General features: G+C 34.1%; 3 protein-coding genes across 5 annotated transcripts in view; 2 read left to right on the top strand and 1 right to left on the bottom strand.

The window, feature by feature from the left end:
- Window positions 1-764: 764 nt before the first annotated feature.
- Window positions 765-3,479, top strand: LOC106116179 (uncharacterized). The gene is made up of 4 exons (XM_013309928.1): window positions 765-954; window positions 1,810-1,974; window positions 2,395-2,604; window positions 3,165-3,479. The coding sequence occupies exons 1-4, from the start codon at window positions 877-879 to the stop codon at window positions 3,396-3,398; spliced, it is 687 nt and encodes a 228-aa protein (XP_013165382.1). The 5' UTR covers window positions 765-876; the 3' UTR covers window positions 3,399-3,479.
- Window positions 3,480-7,345: 3,866 nt separating this feature from the next.
- On the bottom strand, window positions 7,346-13,226 carry LOC106116133 (zinc finger protein 394). Its single transcript, XM_013309873.1, has 12 exons — window positions 13,031-13,226; window positions 12,690-12,858; window positions 12,338-12,535; window positions 11,849-11,983; window positions 11,423-11,493; window positions 10,746-10,945; window positions 10,170-10,265; window positions 9,851-9,985; window positions 9,416-9,526; window positions 8,920-9,125; window positions 8,213-8,325; window positions 7,346-7,778 (listed from the first exon to the last, which is right to left on the bottom strand). The coding sequence occupies exons 1-12, from the start codon at window positions 13,148-13,150 to the stop codon at window positions 7,725-7,727; spliced, it is 1,608 nt and encodes a 535-aa protein (XP_013165327.1). The 5' UTR covers window positions 13,151-13,226; the 3' UTR covers window positions 7,346-7,724.
- A 393-nt stretch (window positions 13,227-13,619) lies between these two features.
- sp3 (phosphatidylinositide phosphatase spermathreecae) overlaps window positions 13,620-17,662 on the top strand; it is a 20,281-nt gene continuing 16,238 nt past the window's right edge. For all 3 annotated transcript variants that reach the window (XM_013310163.1, XM_013310162.1, XM_013310164.1), the window contains exons 1-5: window positions 13,620-13,823; window positions 13,980-14,365; window positions 14,655-14,939; window positions 15,425-15,606; window positions 15,861-15,972. In XM_013310163.1, coding sequence (XP_013165617.1) covers window positions 13,727-13,823; window positions 13,980-14,365; window positions 14,655-14,939; window positions 15,425-15,606; window positions 15,861-15,972 — 1,062 coding nt within the window. In that variant the 5' untranslated portion in view covers window positions 13,620-13,726. The remainder of the gene's footprint in view (window positions 13,824-13,979; window positions 14,366-14,654; window positions 14,940-15,424; window positions 15,607-15,860; window positions 15,973-17,662) is intronic.

Raw genomic sequence — 17,662 nt, 5'->3', positions numbered from 1 at the left:
AATATTTCTATTGCTATGACAATACGTATTACATTCCATCAAGTCTCGTCACCTGAGTCGTGGACAGGCGTGATGGATGACCGCCATTGTGTTGTGTTGGCTATTCTCAATTCCAACGCTTTGTATCTACTATTGCGTAATAAATAGGGGAATAATCATTACATAAAGATTACATTATGAAGACCCTTTTTTGGTTTGTTTTAAATCCTACATAACTTGAAAAAAACGTGCTGTATCTATATATATATAAAAATCAATTATTGTTCGTTAGTCTCGCTAAACTTCGTGAACGGCTGAATGGATTTATCTTATCTTGGTCATGAAATGTTCGTGGAGGTTTAGGGAAGGTTTAAATGGTGAGAAAAAATCGAATAATGCCGGGAAAACCCTAAAAACAGTCCTTTTCTTTTTCCCATATAAATAGCTGAATGGATCTCGCTGAAACTTGGCATAGATGTAGAACATAGTCTGGAAGAATACATAAGCTAATAACTATGGTTTTTTTTTAATCACGCGCGGACGGAGTCGCGGGCGACGGCTAGTAAGTCTATAAAAAATTCGATGACGAAAATATTCCCTAAAAAATAGACCTTTAATATAGATTTAGACTGACAAAACTACACTAAGCACTATTTAAGTTATCATTAAAATGCTTTAAAATGAAGGCTTATTCATATTATAATTTTACTTCTACACATAAAACCTTTTTACCGTAAAAAAAAGAATAAATCTGTCATTTATTCTGTCAAATAAATAGATAAAAATATTTCAGTGTCAGTGATAAATCTCTGTTTAGGCCACAAAAATGTATAACATCCAGAATACTGAATTTTAATTGTAGACTAGATAGAATGATAGACAAGGATCCTCCAGGAAATGTACACTGCGGTGATATTAAGCATCGGCTTGGTTATTATATTGGCTCTACTCTTCTATAAGCGGTCATGGAAAGAGGTTCGATATATCACATTCAATCGTCTTCACCATCATCCTCTGTCTTCTATAACTTATTACTAATGTTATAAATGCGAATGTTTAGATGGATGTTTGAAGGTGTCTCCAGAACGTCTGGATGGATCTTGATGAATTTGGCATACATGTATAACATAGTCTGGAAGAACACATAGACTACTATGTTTTTTACTTTCACGCGGTCAGAGTCGCGGGCGACAGCTAGTTCTACATAATGTTAAGCTTAACAACGTTGTATATTTTCCTTATAACACTTTAATATTGTAGCCTTAAACATTAAATTAAGCAATATTAAATTGCTTTTATGTGTTTCCAACTGTTAACAATGATCATCATTTTATTGAACTTAGTAATTAGCCTAGACCAATCTTTCCCAAAGACGGCGATAACGCCCCCTTGTGAGCGCTGCAGGTCTCAAGGGTAAGAGACCCAGAAAGAAAATGGGGGAGTTGTGTAGAGGTCTGGAGGGTGATTTGTAATTTTATTTAGCTAGGAGGCCTCTGAGACAACGACTGCATGAGCTCTCGACTCTCAACAACAACTTGTGAACATCAACTATTATGAATTAAAAGATTGCTTAAACTCTAATATGGCGGCGCTAAAAATTATTTATTCTCAAAGTGGGCAGTAGAAAAAATAAGTTTGGGAACCACTGGTCTAGATCAGCATATAAACACTAGTATAGATAGTCATATAAACACTTAAAAAAAAGCCTGTGTGTGCAGAAATATTATAACTCGGTAGAACCAAGTCCTAGTCGTCTAGGAATAGAACTCAAATTCAATAGACTAGTAAAAATTATGTAGTCAAATCTAAGCCAAAGGTTACTTGTCCTAGGAGTGCCCGCGTACGCACGTAGAGCCGACCTACACACCTAGTGCGCCAGTGCAATTAGTGCACCGGCTGTGCCCTCATCACAACGTGGTGCAGCGCTTCGCCGTCGAACAGAAGGACAGCCTCGACGATCATCTAGATGCGCTCACTCGGAAACTTGCTGAGAAGGTAAGAGAGATATTGAAGAGAACGCATGTTTTTGGAGTATAGTAGGAGAATCAAAAAGGTTATCTTCTTGCGGTGATACGGTGGCAAATCTAAAAGCGACCATTTGAATTAACATTAAAAGGTTGCATATGGATTGCCTAACATTTTTTTAAACGTAGGGAAATGCCTAATACATAACTTATCTGTCTAGAGAAGGAAGATGGTTTATGTATTGCCGACGTAAAAATCTATGTTAAGAACTTAATGCATCTCTTACGTTGGACATTTTTGTAATTGTTAAACACATTATAAAGTCATATATCAAGACATTAAAATGGTCAAATGAACAGATAAAATAATCCTCCAATAAATACAATTGAATTAGTTTTTATGCAGATAAGAAATAACGCTTAGAGAATTTGACTGATCGTATGTCACCAGGAGGGCAAACTGCGGATCTCCAAATCGAAGATCCGCGAGACCCAAAACGAGATCGACAACCTGCACGCAATAGACCATCACGTGCGTCAGAAGTATCGCGACGTCATGGAATCTCTCCGCTCCGACTTGCTCAATAATGAGACAGAATGCAAGCGGATACAGGATCAGATCGAGTGGGTCTCGCACAGGAGGGCCGAGCTACACGATGAGGTTAAGTTCAAAAAACATAATTCCAAATAATTATACACCTAATTCACTAACCTCTATACATCTTACTAGTATTATAAATGCGAATGTTTGGATCATTCATTATAAGCCTTAGGTTGATTCGATTGTCAGCATACAGTCATAGACTAAATCATATTTATGGTGCATATTGGGGTAGACACGCTAGTCATGACCATCTATAAGGCTCTTGCTACACAAGGCAATGTACATCGCCGAAACTAATGTTGTACGGTTGCGTCGCGAGTACGTATTGCGTTTCGTACACACGTTGAATCGACGCGAGTCTTTTCAGTGAGTGAAGGCATAGCGAGTACATGATGAATTGTATAGATTTACTCCGCCATCTTGAAAATTGAAGCGATTTTTCACGACGTTCTTGACGAATAGGTTGCAAGCGACTGACTTTGGCGACATTTCTGTCGCTAATGTCCGTTGTATACGAACCTTTAAAACATTGTATTGTTTAAGTCGTGCGTTGCTTTGTGTCTCTGTCTCTCTGTCTGACTGTATCTGTAGCTACTAGACGTGTTAGAGATTTTTAGGTTCGACGAGGTCAAAAGCTCTACGGAGAAGCTACGCTCAAATTAGCAAACAACTTGGCGAGTCTTCAGAAGATGCGAGAGCTAAAAGTGACCGATAAGCCGTTTACAAGGGGATCTAATGAGTCCCTCATCCAGAGAAAGGAGGTGCACATCCCTAACGCGTGCTCTGTCGCTTCGACTATGATGAAATCAAATCCATCGACTCCTGAACCCTTTCCTCATTTCAATATGTAACTCCGACACCTAAAAATTAATGTTTTGAATTGGAATTAATATTTTTGTATCAAATTTTTTATTTATATTTTTCTATTTTTATTTATAAAACTAATAAAAGGATATTTTTAACTGCTGGGTTTTATTTATAGAGCTATCCTAAAATAGTTAATTACGCTATTGTTAACACTTAAGTCTATAGATAGGAATTTATTTCTCTATTCTTTTGGATCTGTATCCTATAAAGATAGCATAATAATAAAATTAATGTGATGTTTTTTTTGTCAGCTCTACACAAAGCGAAAGCTTACCTAAATAATTAGCTGGCCACGTTAATATTCGAAACGTATCCGAAGAGAGACAACAACCGCAGTCCCCCCTTTTATATCTCGTTAATTCGGAGGGTTAAAATCTCCGAAAAAGTGAGCACTTGCCTTGTTTACAAGGTTTTAGATTTTAATTTAGATTGGGGTCGGAGTACGTTTCGCGCGCAAAATGACGTAAACGTCAACTGACAAGGTTAGAGAATTGGGTTCTTTTACGAGGGCGTTTCGGTCGCTGGGTGTTTTATGAGGGGAACGTTGAACGTATCCATTAAGATCGCATTCGTATGTGATCACCTAATACAATATCATCAAGTCCCCGCCAGGGGGCGCTTTGTGAATAATTTCGCGGCAATCTGGCTCGCATTTGCGACGGGGTTTTGATGATTTTAATTTAATAATTATATTGTGCAAATGTAACATAGTCTTTATACTTCGTGTATTCCAAAATAAAATAAAATATTGTATAAATACGTATATTTTTTGGGCGAAAAAATACCATAAAGTAACTTATAAAGTAAAGAATTTTGTTTAAATAAAAATAATTTTTAACGGTTTTTAAGAGCCAAAATAAGCAAAAAAATCAATACAGATTGTTATAAGTTGGTTGAAAACATAAATCGGTATTTTTATGCAATAAATTTAAAAGAAAACAATATAAAAAAAAACGCAAGGTAATCAATTAACAAGGACATTACTTACCCTATTGACATACAAGCTTGTTTGTCCAAGCAATCTAACAGCCACTCGGGCCCCCGGCGAAACAAACAAGCGCAAAGAAAAACAAACAAACGAACAAAACTCTATTTAATTTGTTTGCACAGAACAGATGTGATTGTGGTCCTGTCTACGAATTGACTGATGGCTACTTAATTTAAAGAGATAAAGCGAGAGACAGAGAAAGAGAGAGAACATAATCTTACTAATAATATAAATACGAAAGTTTAGATGGATGGATGTTTGTTTCAAGGTATCTCCGGAACAGCTCAACGAATGTTTATGAAATTTGGTATACATGTAGAACATACTTTGAAAGAACTTAATTACGGGCGGACGGGGTCGCGGGCAATATTTGTTTCGTACAAAATTGATGTCTAATATAAAACGATTCTAATCCTGAAGACGACAGCTTCAATAATTTTAATTACCAAAGTCAAAGGGTGGAAGTTAACAAGCCATAAAAATTAGATCCAGCAAACGATTTCCATTAGCACTGAATAAACTCTTAAGTAATTAAGATTTCGTTTATGAAGTCTATTTAATTAGTATTTTGGGATAGTTATTGACTAAATAAAATTGTTCAAACTTTCGTGAAACGTTATAATAAACTTATATAAAATCAGCTAAAACACTCACGTATATTCGTAAAATGTTTTAGCCGTTTTTAAATAAGCTTAAAATAAATTGCTTCACTATTATAATAATACGACTTCATGCTGGAACATTGATAAATTATAACTTAATAGTATTACGATTCTTGATATTTTATTATCTTTATATTTGTCAAATATTCCCGCCATATTCTTCATTAGGGAAAACGAAAGTTCATAAATCTGTGTATAGTGAGAGAAGCAACTATAATTTAAATTAAAACTTTTGCCCTTCATTTTATTTCTTAAAAAATTTACTTGTGAATATCATTGAGACGAAAATAAAATATGAAACAAGAAAAGTTTTCAAACATAAAATAAAAAGGCGGCAAACAGCGAGGGGGCGCCACTCGCCTCCACTAATGACAGCGACACACCGCCGCACGGAATCGTGGGTGGACTTTTGACGTTTCTTTTTTTTATTAACTTTTTAATTTGTTTGAAAACTACATCTGACAGCTAACCTAAAAATGCTCGTTATAATAGGAATGTATAACGCAATAAATTTAAAACTGATAGTAGCAGTTTTAAATTTATTAATATAGAATTTAAATATTACATTCAAATAAATATTGTAATGAAATTAAATTGTCGTATAGAATTAAAAGTATTTTGTCATCTTAAATTGTTTTATTATAAAAACAGTATAAACCTGCGGAGACAGAACGGAGTAAATAAAATAAAAATGTAAATAGCACCCTCCCAAGTTCAGTCATGCTCACGCCATGTTGCGTGGACCGCCGCCGACAGCGCATCTCAAACTTTGCAATACAACATTCATCTTCGCACAAACTTATAACAAAAAATTATAACTCCCTCGCTAATTTAAAACAAACGTTCGTTACGGTTTCTGTTTACGTCTTCACCAATTATTGTGTGCTTTTGCAAGGAAACGTAATTCTTCGAAAGATATATCTTTTCGTAAAATTAAATGGTTTTGTAACGATGTGTTTTAAAAGAAAAGCAAACTGTTCGTTTAATATATTATTCAATAAAAGGTTGACACAAAAAGATTTCAGTTTAAATGTATACTATAATATATGTAAAAGAAATTGTTATAAATTTCGAGACAGTAACAAAGATTGAGAATCACTCAATTTTTCCCCACTCGTAATAAGCGCATTAAGGGTGGAAAAATTTAAACTCTCCGCTTCCCGAAACTTTTCGCGTTTTCTTTTTACATTAAGGACAAAGAAAAAGAAAAAAAGATCGCCCACTTAGAAGGGTGGCACAACTTTTAATATCCCTTGCTGAAACTAGCCGACAATGGAAAATGCAATATTCGTCCTAGTAACTTATTGCCAAGGTTTGTTTTCCTTTAATAAAATATTATAGGAAAATGAAAACAAGAGATGGTACATTTTAATATAAGCGCGCTATATATGTGAGCCGCTTAGCGAATTAAAAAAAAAACTGACGGGAATCGTTCGCTGGGGAGTGTTTTACGCTCGCGTCTCTTATTGCTATGTATTTCTTACAGGCGCTCAGGCGTAATGTATTTAAAATATGTAGAGGAAACAAATGCTTTACCATAAGATCTTTTTTAATATTTTTAAGACAGTGTTATATTTCTTAAATATTTTATAAAAGAATAGAATTCTTGTACATTACCTTATATTGAGATTTAATTTTAAACTTTTCCTTGTTTTCAAATTTTAATTTTACTTTCACATCACTTCACCACAAACTTACTACGCATTATAAAAAGTTGTTAGGTTCAAGCATTAATAAATCTATTTAAAAATGTACCGCGACAAAAAAAGAAATAAAAAAATCAAAACGGCACTCTTTATTTTATACCAAAATCACCGTCAACTTTCACATTTAACTTCGTAACTAATTTTGAAATACCCACTCTTGTAATAATTAATTCTATTCAAAATACACAGATAACAAATACCATAGACAAAAAATAATACAGATAAAATATAAACTAATGGTGGCCAAGTTGATTAAATCCGAGATCTACTGTTTACAGACGAATATATAATTATAACATAATTTATTTAGTCCAAGTTTTAAACAATCTTACTAATATTATATAATGTTTGTATGGATGGATGTTTGTTAGAAGGTATGTTAAGAACGGCTGCTTGGATCTTGCTGACATTTGGCATAGATGTAGAACATAGTCTGGATGAACCATAGACTACATTTTTTTTTAATTTCACCCGGATGACAGCTAGTATTTTAAAAAACGAATGTTTTATAAAAGTTTTACTGCGTTATTTCACGATTAAAGGTATTGGGTTTGAAAATAAAACAACAAGAAAGATTGAAAAAACGATTTATTTCTTCTACAACTATTAACAAATTACACACTAAATATTAAGCGTAATAATTATCAACATAATTTAATTTTATAGTAAAAAATATTCTTCAATATTACTAAATGTTACATCATACAAATTATATTTCAAATCGCTTACTAACAAAACTACTAAAATTTTATTAGAAGCTAACAATATTTAATAATAGATTATTTATGAGGTTTTGTATGTAGTTTTCACTGCAAAAACACGTACAAAAACAGGATTTTTTCAATAACAAAGAGATGTATGTTTTTATAACTTGTTTCTGCAATGAAAACTCATGATTATATTTAACTAACAATACTTATTTGAGGTTTTATTTTAGTATTACATGTTTAGTAATTACTGTTCTTTGCTGTCATCGTCTTCCATTGAAAAGTCTGTGTCCAGAATCACCTGAAATAAAAAAATGACATTGACTAGATATTTTTCCGTATCTTGTCTACTTTCAAGAGAAAATTATATAAACATTCTAATATTATAATTGCGAATGTTCGGATGGATGTTTGTTACAAGATATCTCCGGAGCAACTCATCGGATCTCGTTGAAATTTGACCTAGATGTAGAACATAGTATAGAAGAACACATAGACTACTAATTGTCTTTTCTTAATTCCATGCGGACGAAGTCGCGGGCGATCGCTAGTGTTCATAGTAAATGAAAGTTTTTATGTATTCTTTTGCTTTTTTTACCTTTGAATGGGGTAAATTTTTAGACCAAGGATGGGATAAAGAATTTCCTAAGATTTGGACTCCACCTTCTTTACCCTACATAGAGATGGGGAAAAGACTATCCCTTTTCTATTCCTTATAATAAGATCAATACTAACAGCTCTCATGTCGGCCACGGCTCTGTTTGTTTCCTTATCGCTGTCCTCGTCCTGATCTTGATCCTGCTCCTCCACCACTTCCATTTCCCTGTCCTGGTCACCTTCACCATCTTCTGTTGGTTTCGTTCAGTTTATTAGTCAATATTACAAAAAATTGTCTTTTAAACTACTTATATATGTTTCAATTAACGTTTCACGATTTAATCTAACAAAAACTGGTAGAAAAGGGCAATTTTTTATTTCCAATGTCAGTGATTCTCAAAGGGGTCCCCTTTTTAATTTAGGCCTTCAGAATCATGGAAACCAGAAAAATTAAGGAGTCCATTAAAAAGAAAGTCTTCTAATATGTAACATGTAGTATTTTTTTTTTATAACAGAAGGGGGCAAACGAGCAGCGGGAACACCGAGGTGTTCAACGATGCCCATGGACATCAGCAATACCAGAGGAACCGCAGATGCGTTGCCGGCCTTTGAGGTGGTGATAGGCTCGCTTCTTGAAGGACCCTAAGTCGTAGCGGTTTGGAAATACCGCCGAGGACAGACCAACTACCAACAGTATAGTTCTTTTCAAATATTTCGGCTGCCCAAGGTCGTCACTACGCAGTTACGGGCAACCAAAGTACCTTCAATTAAAAGTAGGCATTGCTTCACAGTATCATTGAACTCGGATGTCAGCTCATAAGCTACCATCCACTGTGTAATCTTACCGTCAGGCTGTGCTTTGATGAGCTGCAGCTTCCCATCAACAATCTGCCCGGATATAACACCTGATAGATTATTGATGTTTAATTGCTGGCGTATCTTCTTTGCCTCTTGTTCCAATTGTTGTTGTATGTATAATTCTTTATGATGTACTTTGTTGTGATACTTGAGGTGATGCGCTTTGGTGAACTTCTTATTGCAAGGTGTGCAACTGGAAAATTATCAGTCATGCTTGAATTAATTACAAATAATCTTACAAATATTATAAATGCGAATGTTTGTTTGAATGTATGTCCAGAATGGGGGTATAAATCTCGCTGAAATTTAGCACACATATAGAACATAGTGTGGAAGAGCACATAGGCTACTATTTTCTATTTTATTTTAATTTCGCGCGGATGGAGTCTCGGGCGGCAACTAGTTATAAACACAGTAAAATACCAATTTGAGACACTATTTGTGTTTCCTTCATTCCTCTTTACATAATTAAGTTATACTTACGAATATTTCTTCTCTCCGGTGTGTGTGAGCATATGGTTGGCCAACACGTACGAGTATGTAAAGGCCTTGCCACACAGAGAGCATTGGTATGGACGGAGACCCATGTGCAACCTGGTAAAAATAACACAATATTATTGGACATCGGATTATATTAGAAACTAGGAATTAAAAAATCTAGTAATAAATATAGACTTCCTGATCCGGGGAAAGAGTAGCTTCCTTTCTGGAGCTACATATACAGGCTACGTGATCCCGGAAATGTATACAATTCTCATGGGATAATTTTATTTAACATATTGATTTAATAATTCTGCTATGAGTCAACATATCTTATTGAAATTTGGTTCAAATATAGAACTCATACAAATGAGATATTTTTCACTTATCATTATTTTTTAATTCTACGCCAATCAAAAGTTTTTTTTGTATACTTGCCTCTCATGCTTCTGTCGGCTACCAAAGTCTCCGAAACGGCGGTCGCAGACGCGGCACTTGTAGGGACGCACGCCTGTATGTCGCATCATGTGTCGGCGTAGCTCCATGTTTAGTACACATGCGTAGCCGCACACGCTGCAATGTTATGTATTGAATGTTTGGAAGAAAATCCGACACTGTGCCGGTGTACTGGCGCAACACTAGCCTTACTAAAATGTCAATGTTTATGTCCCCTCACTACATCTGACACTTGACTTTGTAATGAAAGCGCGCCATTGGCGCTAAATAATTCTAACTAATAAAGTGTAAAAGTATATACCTGCATACAAATGGTTTGATGCCCAAATGACGTCGTATATGCGCTTGTAGAGATGCATTCGATGTGAACGACGCACCGCACGTCTCGCACGTGTGGCTAAAACAGTTATATTACTTTATAATATTAACTTGTTAATTTAATTTATTGCAAACTAAGATATTTATTATATTTGATTGCTAAATCTCTCGGCAACCTGCCCTTATCCCTATTCAGGGTGGGCACAGTATGTACTACTCCTCCATACATCTCTATCGGCCGTCATATATGAATTAACCCCCCTTCCTTCACATATCCTCTTTCACACAATCCATCCATACTCTTAAATCATTATTATTGAAAAAAAAAATTGTTACTAGAAATATCATTCATGTTAGAGCATTCATAAATAAAGACATGATATAAATATGAATCTAGCCGTAAACATATGGATAGCTGAACAGATCTCGATGAAATTTGGCATACATATAGAACATACTCTGTAAGACCACATAAGTTATCATGTTTTTTTTTTTAATTCCGCGAGGACGGAGTCACAGGCGGCAGCTAGTAAAGTAAATAAAAATGTGCAGAACTTACGTCTTTTCATAATTATATTTCTTCTTTTGCATATAAGATCTCTTCTTCTTGGGCTTAGGATTCAGTATATGATCAGGTATAGGCTCGGAGAATGCCAGTATTGTCTCCTTTAGAAGCACATCCTCACCATCTTGTGTCTTTTCCTTGACCGGCTCAATATGTACTTTGGGCGGTCTACCGCGACGTCGTGGTGCAGGCTGCTAAACAATATCATCAGCTTACTATACATCCCCACTAAGGGGCTCGGAGCCTACCCTAAGTCAGTGGTGTCATAGTCAACCACACTGGCCCAGTGCGGGTTGACTTCACACATATCTTTAAATTCCTTGCAGATATGTGCAGGTTGCATTAAAATGTTTTCCTTTACCAAAAGAACATCGGATAGATCTAATAAAATGTAATAAAGTCATGGTGGGATTCGAAGTCAGGACCTGCAGACCCGGGCGCTGGACAGAAAAGGGCGCAATAGGGCTCACATAACAAATGTTGAAGGGCCTAACACATATGCAAAAAAGAGAGCTGTAAAAATCTAGCCCAGAATGCTTGTAGAGGTAAATCTGAGTTCCAGTTTCTATTCTTTATAATTAAAAAAATAACTTTTATTGAATACTTTGTCTAGTATATTCACAACTAATATTAGTATCGTAGCTTTATGTTTATTTGCAATAAATATTTACCTCCTTTTTAGTTTCAGGTTCAGATTCTGCTTCTTCAGCGGGTATAAAGTCCGGGTCACTGTTGTCATAATCTTTAAAAAATAAAACAAAATACTGCAGACTTTACTAAAATACATAAATTATGTAAAGAAAATAATGTGAATTCTATCATATTTAAATTCACTTAATAAATAAAGTGATATTTCATCATAATATAGATAGGTAATGTTTTAGTCCAGAATTGTATAAATGTTTTCAAATATGTTAGCAGTTCAGAACTTCATACAAATCACGAGCTCACACAATGTTAGGCATAGCATGATGTGGGGGGAGGGCACTGTGTGCTGATCTTGGGCCACCAAGATATTTGAAAAGTGTTATACAAATATATGATTCATGAAAAGTTAATTTATAATGGTTACTTGATATATTTAGTGTATAACATACGATCTCCTTCAAAAGCCTCTTCCTCATCCAGCGGTTCTTCTTTAAGTTCAAATGTTCCTGATGCCAACAGTGAAGTAAGGGACTGCGGTTCTTTTTCATTTTCCTTCTGCTTCTTGCGGGTGTACGGAGAAATGTCTAAAACAAATAATTACCTTATAATTCACTGTACACTGTCTACCGCACTCAGTTGTTTAATGATAAAATAAATTTCTATTAGAACAGTTTATATTTCTCATCAATGAATTTTAAGAGGCTCCATTGAACTCTAAATTTGTCTTCATATAGGTCTTTGCTCTATTGCCTTAAAAACCCCAACCATAAAAATTTTTGTCTTCCCAAAAATACTTAAAAATAGCCACTCATAAGGAAAATACTGGCAGTATCTTAGAAACCTCACATACAGGGACTACTTAAAAACATATGATAAGAAAGTTTCCTTCTAGTGGCTTGCTAACTGAAAATATGGCATAATGTCATAATGATAGGTACCAATTTGTCCTTGCTCATTCGGATACTTCCTTGGCCGCCCCCTTTTTCTAGGGCCCGGGGATTTAGTAACAACAGTGGTAGTTGGTGTTTTTGTAAGAGTTCTTGTCCATTGCGCCTGTGGATCATGCTCTACTGGAAGATCATATTGTAGAAGTAATCCATTCTCTTGCTTTATTGTAATTGTTTCAGTTTCACTGGCTGGAAAGAATTTTATGCAATGAAAAAAAATAAAGAGTAAGTTATATGTTGCCTTTTATATTTTGGGCTTATATACATAAATTTATACAAATTGCTGAAGAGGAAAATTGCTAAGTTACAATTTGCGTCGTAATAGAAGTAAGAAATAACTAACCTTCTTTCTTGGGCTCAGAAACCTCAGCCTGGCTCTTCATAAATTCTTCGAGACATTCTTTCAAAGTATCCGTCGATGCAATACATTGTTGTTTGAATTGATAAGCAAACGTTAAGCGATCCACGCAATTCAAACATATTAGCGTCGGTAATATGTCCTTTTTAGTAACCTAAAAGTGTTAAAAAGATTTTGGAAAATCATCAATATAATCAAAAAATTGAATCTGGGATGTCAGCAGAAAATCAGCGAGACATTATAAATAAAACAATATAGCAACATTATTGTACGAAAAAATTATAGGGTGGCCATCGCAACCATTTTGTGTGGCAATTTTTCCATACCTCAATACCGCAGCAGTACAAATACTTGTCAGCAAGTTGCTCATTATTTTCGTCCCAATCAAAGAGGGATACCATATCACCAGTTTCTAAACATACTCGACAAGTTAATTGCCAATCCATGTTTCTAAATACATCAAAGGAAAACGAAAAATTAGTATAAAATACGCTAAAATAATCATTTAATGAAACCGGAAATTTCGATTGACCAACATAATGAAACTGAAAAAAGCGTCATTGTCGTTTCGTTTCATGCAAAAGTTCCAATAGCAAAGGTGTTTACTAGTCCTCAAGTCAATGAATGTTAAATCGTCTTACCAATAAAATTATTAATCATTATTGTCCCTTAAAAAAATCAATATTAAACCTTGAGGATTTTTCCGAAAAACCCTTTTTTGGAGTCTACTCATTGGTGTCTTGATCAGATCTTGGAAAAGTATGTTAAATGACATATTAGCTTTCCATTAAATCGCTATTATATTTAGAAAGTATTTTATTTCAATTTAAAATATCTTTGAGGTAACGAAACATAAATGAGGTCACAACTGGTCCCAACTACCAACTTACGAAAAACATCTGTCTGTCTCTGCCCCTTCCCTATTCGATTAAAAAACGTCAAATTGGATACAAATTATAACAACAATAAACACAATGAAATTATTAGCAAAGAAAACTAACGTGATATAAAATTTACTCAAAATGGAATTGTTTAGGTCGGAACTTTATTATATATTTGTACGAAACGAGTCAAGTTTATGGTGGAATCGCGTTACAGGCGCTTTTTCAGTTCGATCAGGTAAATATTTTCCTTTAAACTTTTCCTTAAATGTGATCAATATTTCAAATATTTCCCTTCCATAATTTAGAACAAAGTAATAAAAAATTATGCATAAAGATATTAAAATGTCTCATATTAGGATTACGTCAATACACATTTTTATTTAATTTTCAGCATGGGATCTCTCAGATATCGAGGACATAGAATGTCTTGGAATAACGGAAGGTATAATAGGCAAAGTAGAACATTCCACAATATATGAACCCCGCTTAATGATAATTAAAGAGAGTGTACCAGTTGGCCAAATTTATTTCCATCATACTATTTATAAAATAAAATCGATATGTTTCTTAAACATGGGCGTTGCGAACCAAGAGATGGACTTGTGTCCATGTACAAAACATAATTCAAGTAGTTCAATGCAAAGCTCAAATAAAACAGCTAATAAAAAGATGGGTAGTCGCTTGTTTGAAAATTCTGCATTCCTGAATAAGACTGTGGGTGCTGTGAAGAATGTGAGCAACACTATAAAGACCACTACACAACATGCGGCTACACAGGTAAATTATAGCTTTCTTTTTATTGTTATAAACATCAAGGTTTATATACTCCCTAAACTAGAGTATAAGCAAGGAACTAAAGTGAATTTGTTGTGATTTTTTTCCTAACAAAATTATCCTTCAATTGCTAATGTAGTTACTCTGTCATTGCCATGGTTTTTACTGTGTATTTATTAAATTATTTAGTAGATTCTACATGAAACCTAAATATACATCATGATTAATAATTTATATCTATTGAACTATGTATGTAGTTTAAGTTGCGATATAAAAACTATCTTTTCAACAGGTAAAACAAACAGTCAAAAAGCAACGGGATCCAAAACTAGCTGAGCGCTTTGAGAAACGTCTAACCGATGAATTACATAACATATTCGATGACGCCGAAAGTTTTTACTATTCTCGTACCTTAGATATTACTAACAGTCTGCAGCGACAGTATGAAATCGAGAAAATTCTGGAAAGTGAGGAATGTGAAGGGAAAACAGTAACAGATATCACGAGGTGGTGGAAGCATGTCGATGATAGATTCTTCTGGAATAAACACATGTTGAAGGATATCATCGCTTTGGATGTGAGTTTATTATTGCAATCATATATATGGAATTTGAAGTATTAATTAGGTTTCTCCTGCCAAAACATTTATTACTGATAGATATATTTATTACTGAACAATAATAAGGGCTTTGCCTCCATAAAAATCGATTTTTTTTTTTAAATAAATACCTGTCAAAAAAAACTATATACATAAGCTGGACCATAAAATAATTATAGTGTCTGTATATTTGTCAAAGTAAAAAAAAAATTATATTTAAAAATTGTAAAAAATAATGGGACCTATCTGCAAGCAAAACTATTCGATCAAAAAAATAATTTCAAAATCGGGGCACCAGGGGTGGAGTTACGCGATAACATACATAAAAAAACATACAGGCGAATTGATAACCTCCTTATTTTTGAAGTCGCCTAAAAATATTGAGATGCTCGGATAGAATAAAAAAAAAATGTTTACAGTAAAAAAAAATTGTAATTGCAATTTAACAGATTAAATTATTTCAGAGTCCACAATGTGATGAATGGATCCTACCGGTAATTCAAGGTTATGTGCACTTAGCACAGATCGCTGTGGACGCAGACAGCAACCCTCTCAATGTTGAATCTCTGGCTAGTGGGAACACATGTGATGATACTTTCACATTAGGTCTTATATCTAGACGTTCTAGGTATCAAGCTGGAACTAGGTATGTATTTTTTAGCACAAAAAATTTCCACTTCAGTAATGTTAAAATAAAAAAAATGATTAGGTGCAAAAAATAGTATCAATTTCTTTGAAAATATTATTATTGTTTTGGTTTGTACAGAACTTTTTTTTTTTCTTTTATTTACAAAATGAAATCGACAATTTTTCTGGTTCATGTTTGAAATATAAAATTTTCGTTAAGTTTACCAATTGTCGTGTATCAGTTGTCAGATTACAAACTGACTGAATCTGTAGGTACAACCGTCGTGGCATCGAGCCCGGAGGCAAAGTGGCGAATTACGTGGAAACAGAACAAATAGTGTCCATTATATGTACGGACAGCATTCATAGGGCATCCTTCCTGCAGGTAACTTTATACTAATTGCCTTTCATTCATTCTTCCGCGCGGAATAAAAAAAAACTTAATTAGTAGTCGATATGTTCTTTCAGACTATGTTCTACATCTATGTCAAATTTCAGCGAGATCTGTTCAGCTATTATTGAAGACGAAACTGTTAAAATTGAAACAAGGTTACAAAATATTGCCATCTCTTTTATTCCCTTAACTATAACAGAGAAAACACAATAAAAAAAAGAGATGGAATATAAATCCACCGTTACGCGAATTTATTTCGAAACGTTAATCGGACCGTTTTAGTTAATTAACAGTTATATTCGAGTTGTCAAGGTTGGTACATCCGTAACGAAAGTGACCGTTAGATACATCAAAGCCGAAAAACACGCGCTGTAGAGTTTTTACTTCACTCATTTGAATTAAACGTATTCAAAATTGAAAATAACGGGTAAAATTCTAACATATTGAAATACATTTTTTCAAAAAACATAATAAGGAAGGAAAATCTATCTTATTTCTTGTTATGTTATTAATATTATTAATGCGAATGCTTTGATGGATGTTTGTTAGAAGGTATCTCCAGAATGGATGCGTAAATATCGATGAAATTTGACATAGATGTAGAACATAGTCTGGAAGAACACATAGGCTCTTAATTAAGATGTTAATTTAAAAAAAAGTAGTTATTAAGATATAATTAAATTCATTGATAACACAAACACTAGAAAACAGTGCTATTCTCGCGCAATTTATTGCCTCGCACAACCGCGATGTGGTATGGTCTGTCCTCGGCAGTATTTCCAAACCAATATGATTTAGGGACCTTCAAGAAGCGAGCATACCATTTCCTTAAAGGCCGGCAACGCATCTGCAGTTCCTCTGGTGTTGCAGTTGTCCATGGATGTCGTTGATCACCCCGGTCTTTCCGCCGCTTGTTTGCCTCCTTCTCTTATACAAAAGAATGTGACCTTTATTTGATACATTAAAGTATTAGAAAAAAGTCGATAAATACGTAATATAGAAAATTTGTTTCACTAAACGAAGATAACTTTAACACTTTAGCTGCCAGAATGATTATTCGAAAAACAAATTAATTTTTTTTTAATTTTGTCCATAACCATTTGAAAACTCCTAAAAATATAGTAATACCTTATTTACATTGCTCGTATACTTATTATTTACATATGAATGGAAGTATGGCTTGTCGGACACATAGTCCGACATGGCAGCTAACGTGTTAATAGTAACAATGAGGTTATACAAAGTTAACTAAAAACTCCAATTTTCTATATGACATTCATATTTCGTGGAAATTGGACATTCATATGATAAATGTAACATTTTGAAAGTTTTCTGGCAGCTTGCCGACTTGACCTAAAAACATTGGCTCTAATCAATATTGAATCCGAGAGATAACAGCCACTTCAAATATAAAAGCTCTTAGACAAAAGAGCAATTCTAAAAGAGAAAATGGAAAATAAAATGTTACGTCATAATTCAGTAGACAATTATTTTTATAGTAAGAGTAATATTTTATAAATATTATGGTAAAACTAGCTGTCGCCCGCGACTCAGTCCGCAAGGAATTAAGAAAAAAATTAATTAGTAGCCTATGTGCTTTTATGTCAAGTTTCAGTAACATCCATACAGCCGTTCTGGAGATAACTTCAAACAAACATCCATCCATCTAAACATTCGCATT

This window comes from Papilio xuthus, unplaced genomic scaffold, assembly GCF_000836235.2.
Source record: "Papilio xuthus unplaced genomic scaffold, Pxut_1.1 DF827756.1, whole genome shotgun sequence".
In the NCBI taxonomy this organism is placed as follows: Eukaryota; Metazoa; Arthropoda; class Insecta; order Lepidoptera; family Papilionidae; genus Papilio; species Papilio xuthus.
Note: the sequence above shows the minus strand (reverse complement) of the source record. Positions and strands in the feature narration are given on the sequence as shown.

What these genes read in the sequence shown, in the direction of transcription:
- LOC106116179 (XM_013309928.1), top strand. Translation starts at nt 877, where the DNA reads ATGTACACTGCGGTGATATTAAGCATCGGCTTGGTTATTATATTGGCT. An exon ending in CTCGGAAACTTGCTGAGAAG is followed by an intron (nt 1,975 to 2,394) that starts GTAAGAGAGATA and finishes GTATGTCACCAG; the next exon opens with GAGGGCAAACTGCGGATCTC. An exon ending in GGGCCGAGCTACACGATGAG is followed by an intron (nt 2,605 to 3,164) that starts GTTAAGTTCAAA and finishes AGAGATTTTTAG; the next exon opens with GTTCGACGAGGTCAAAAGCT.
- LOC106116133 (XM_013309873.1), bottom strand. Translation starts at nt 13,150, where the DNA reads ATGGATTGGCAATTAACTTGTCGAGTATGTTTAGAAACTGGTGATATG. An exon ending in TGTACTGCTGCGGTATTGAG is followed by an intron (nt 12,859 to 13,030) that starts GTATGGAAAAAT and finishes TAACACTTTTAG; the next exon opens with GTTACTAAAAAGGACATATT. An exon ending in CCGTGGCCGACATGAGAGCT is followed by an intron (nt 7,779 to 8,212) that starts GTTAGTATTGAT and finishes TTTTTATTTCAG; the next exon opens with GTGATTCTGGACACAGACTT.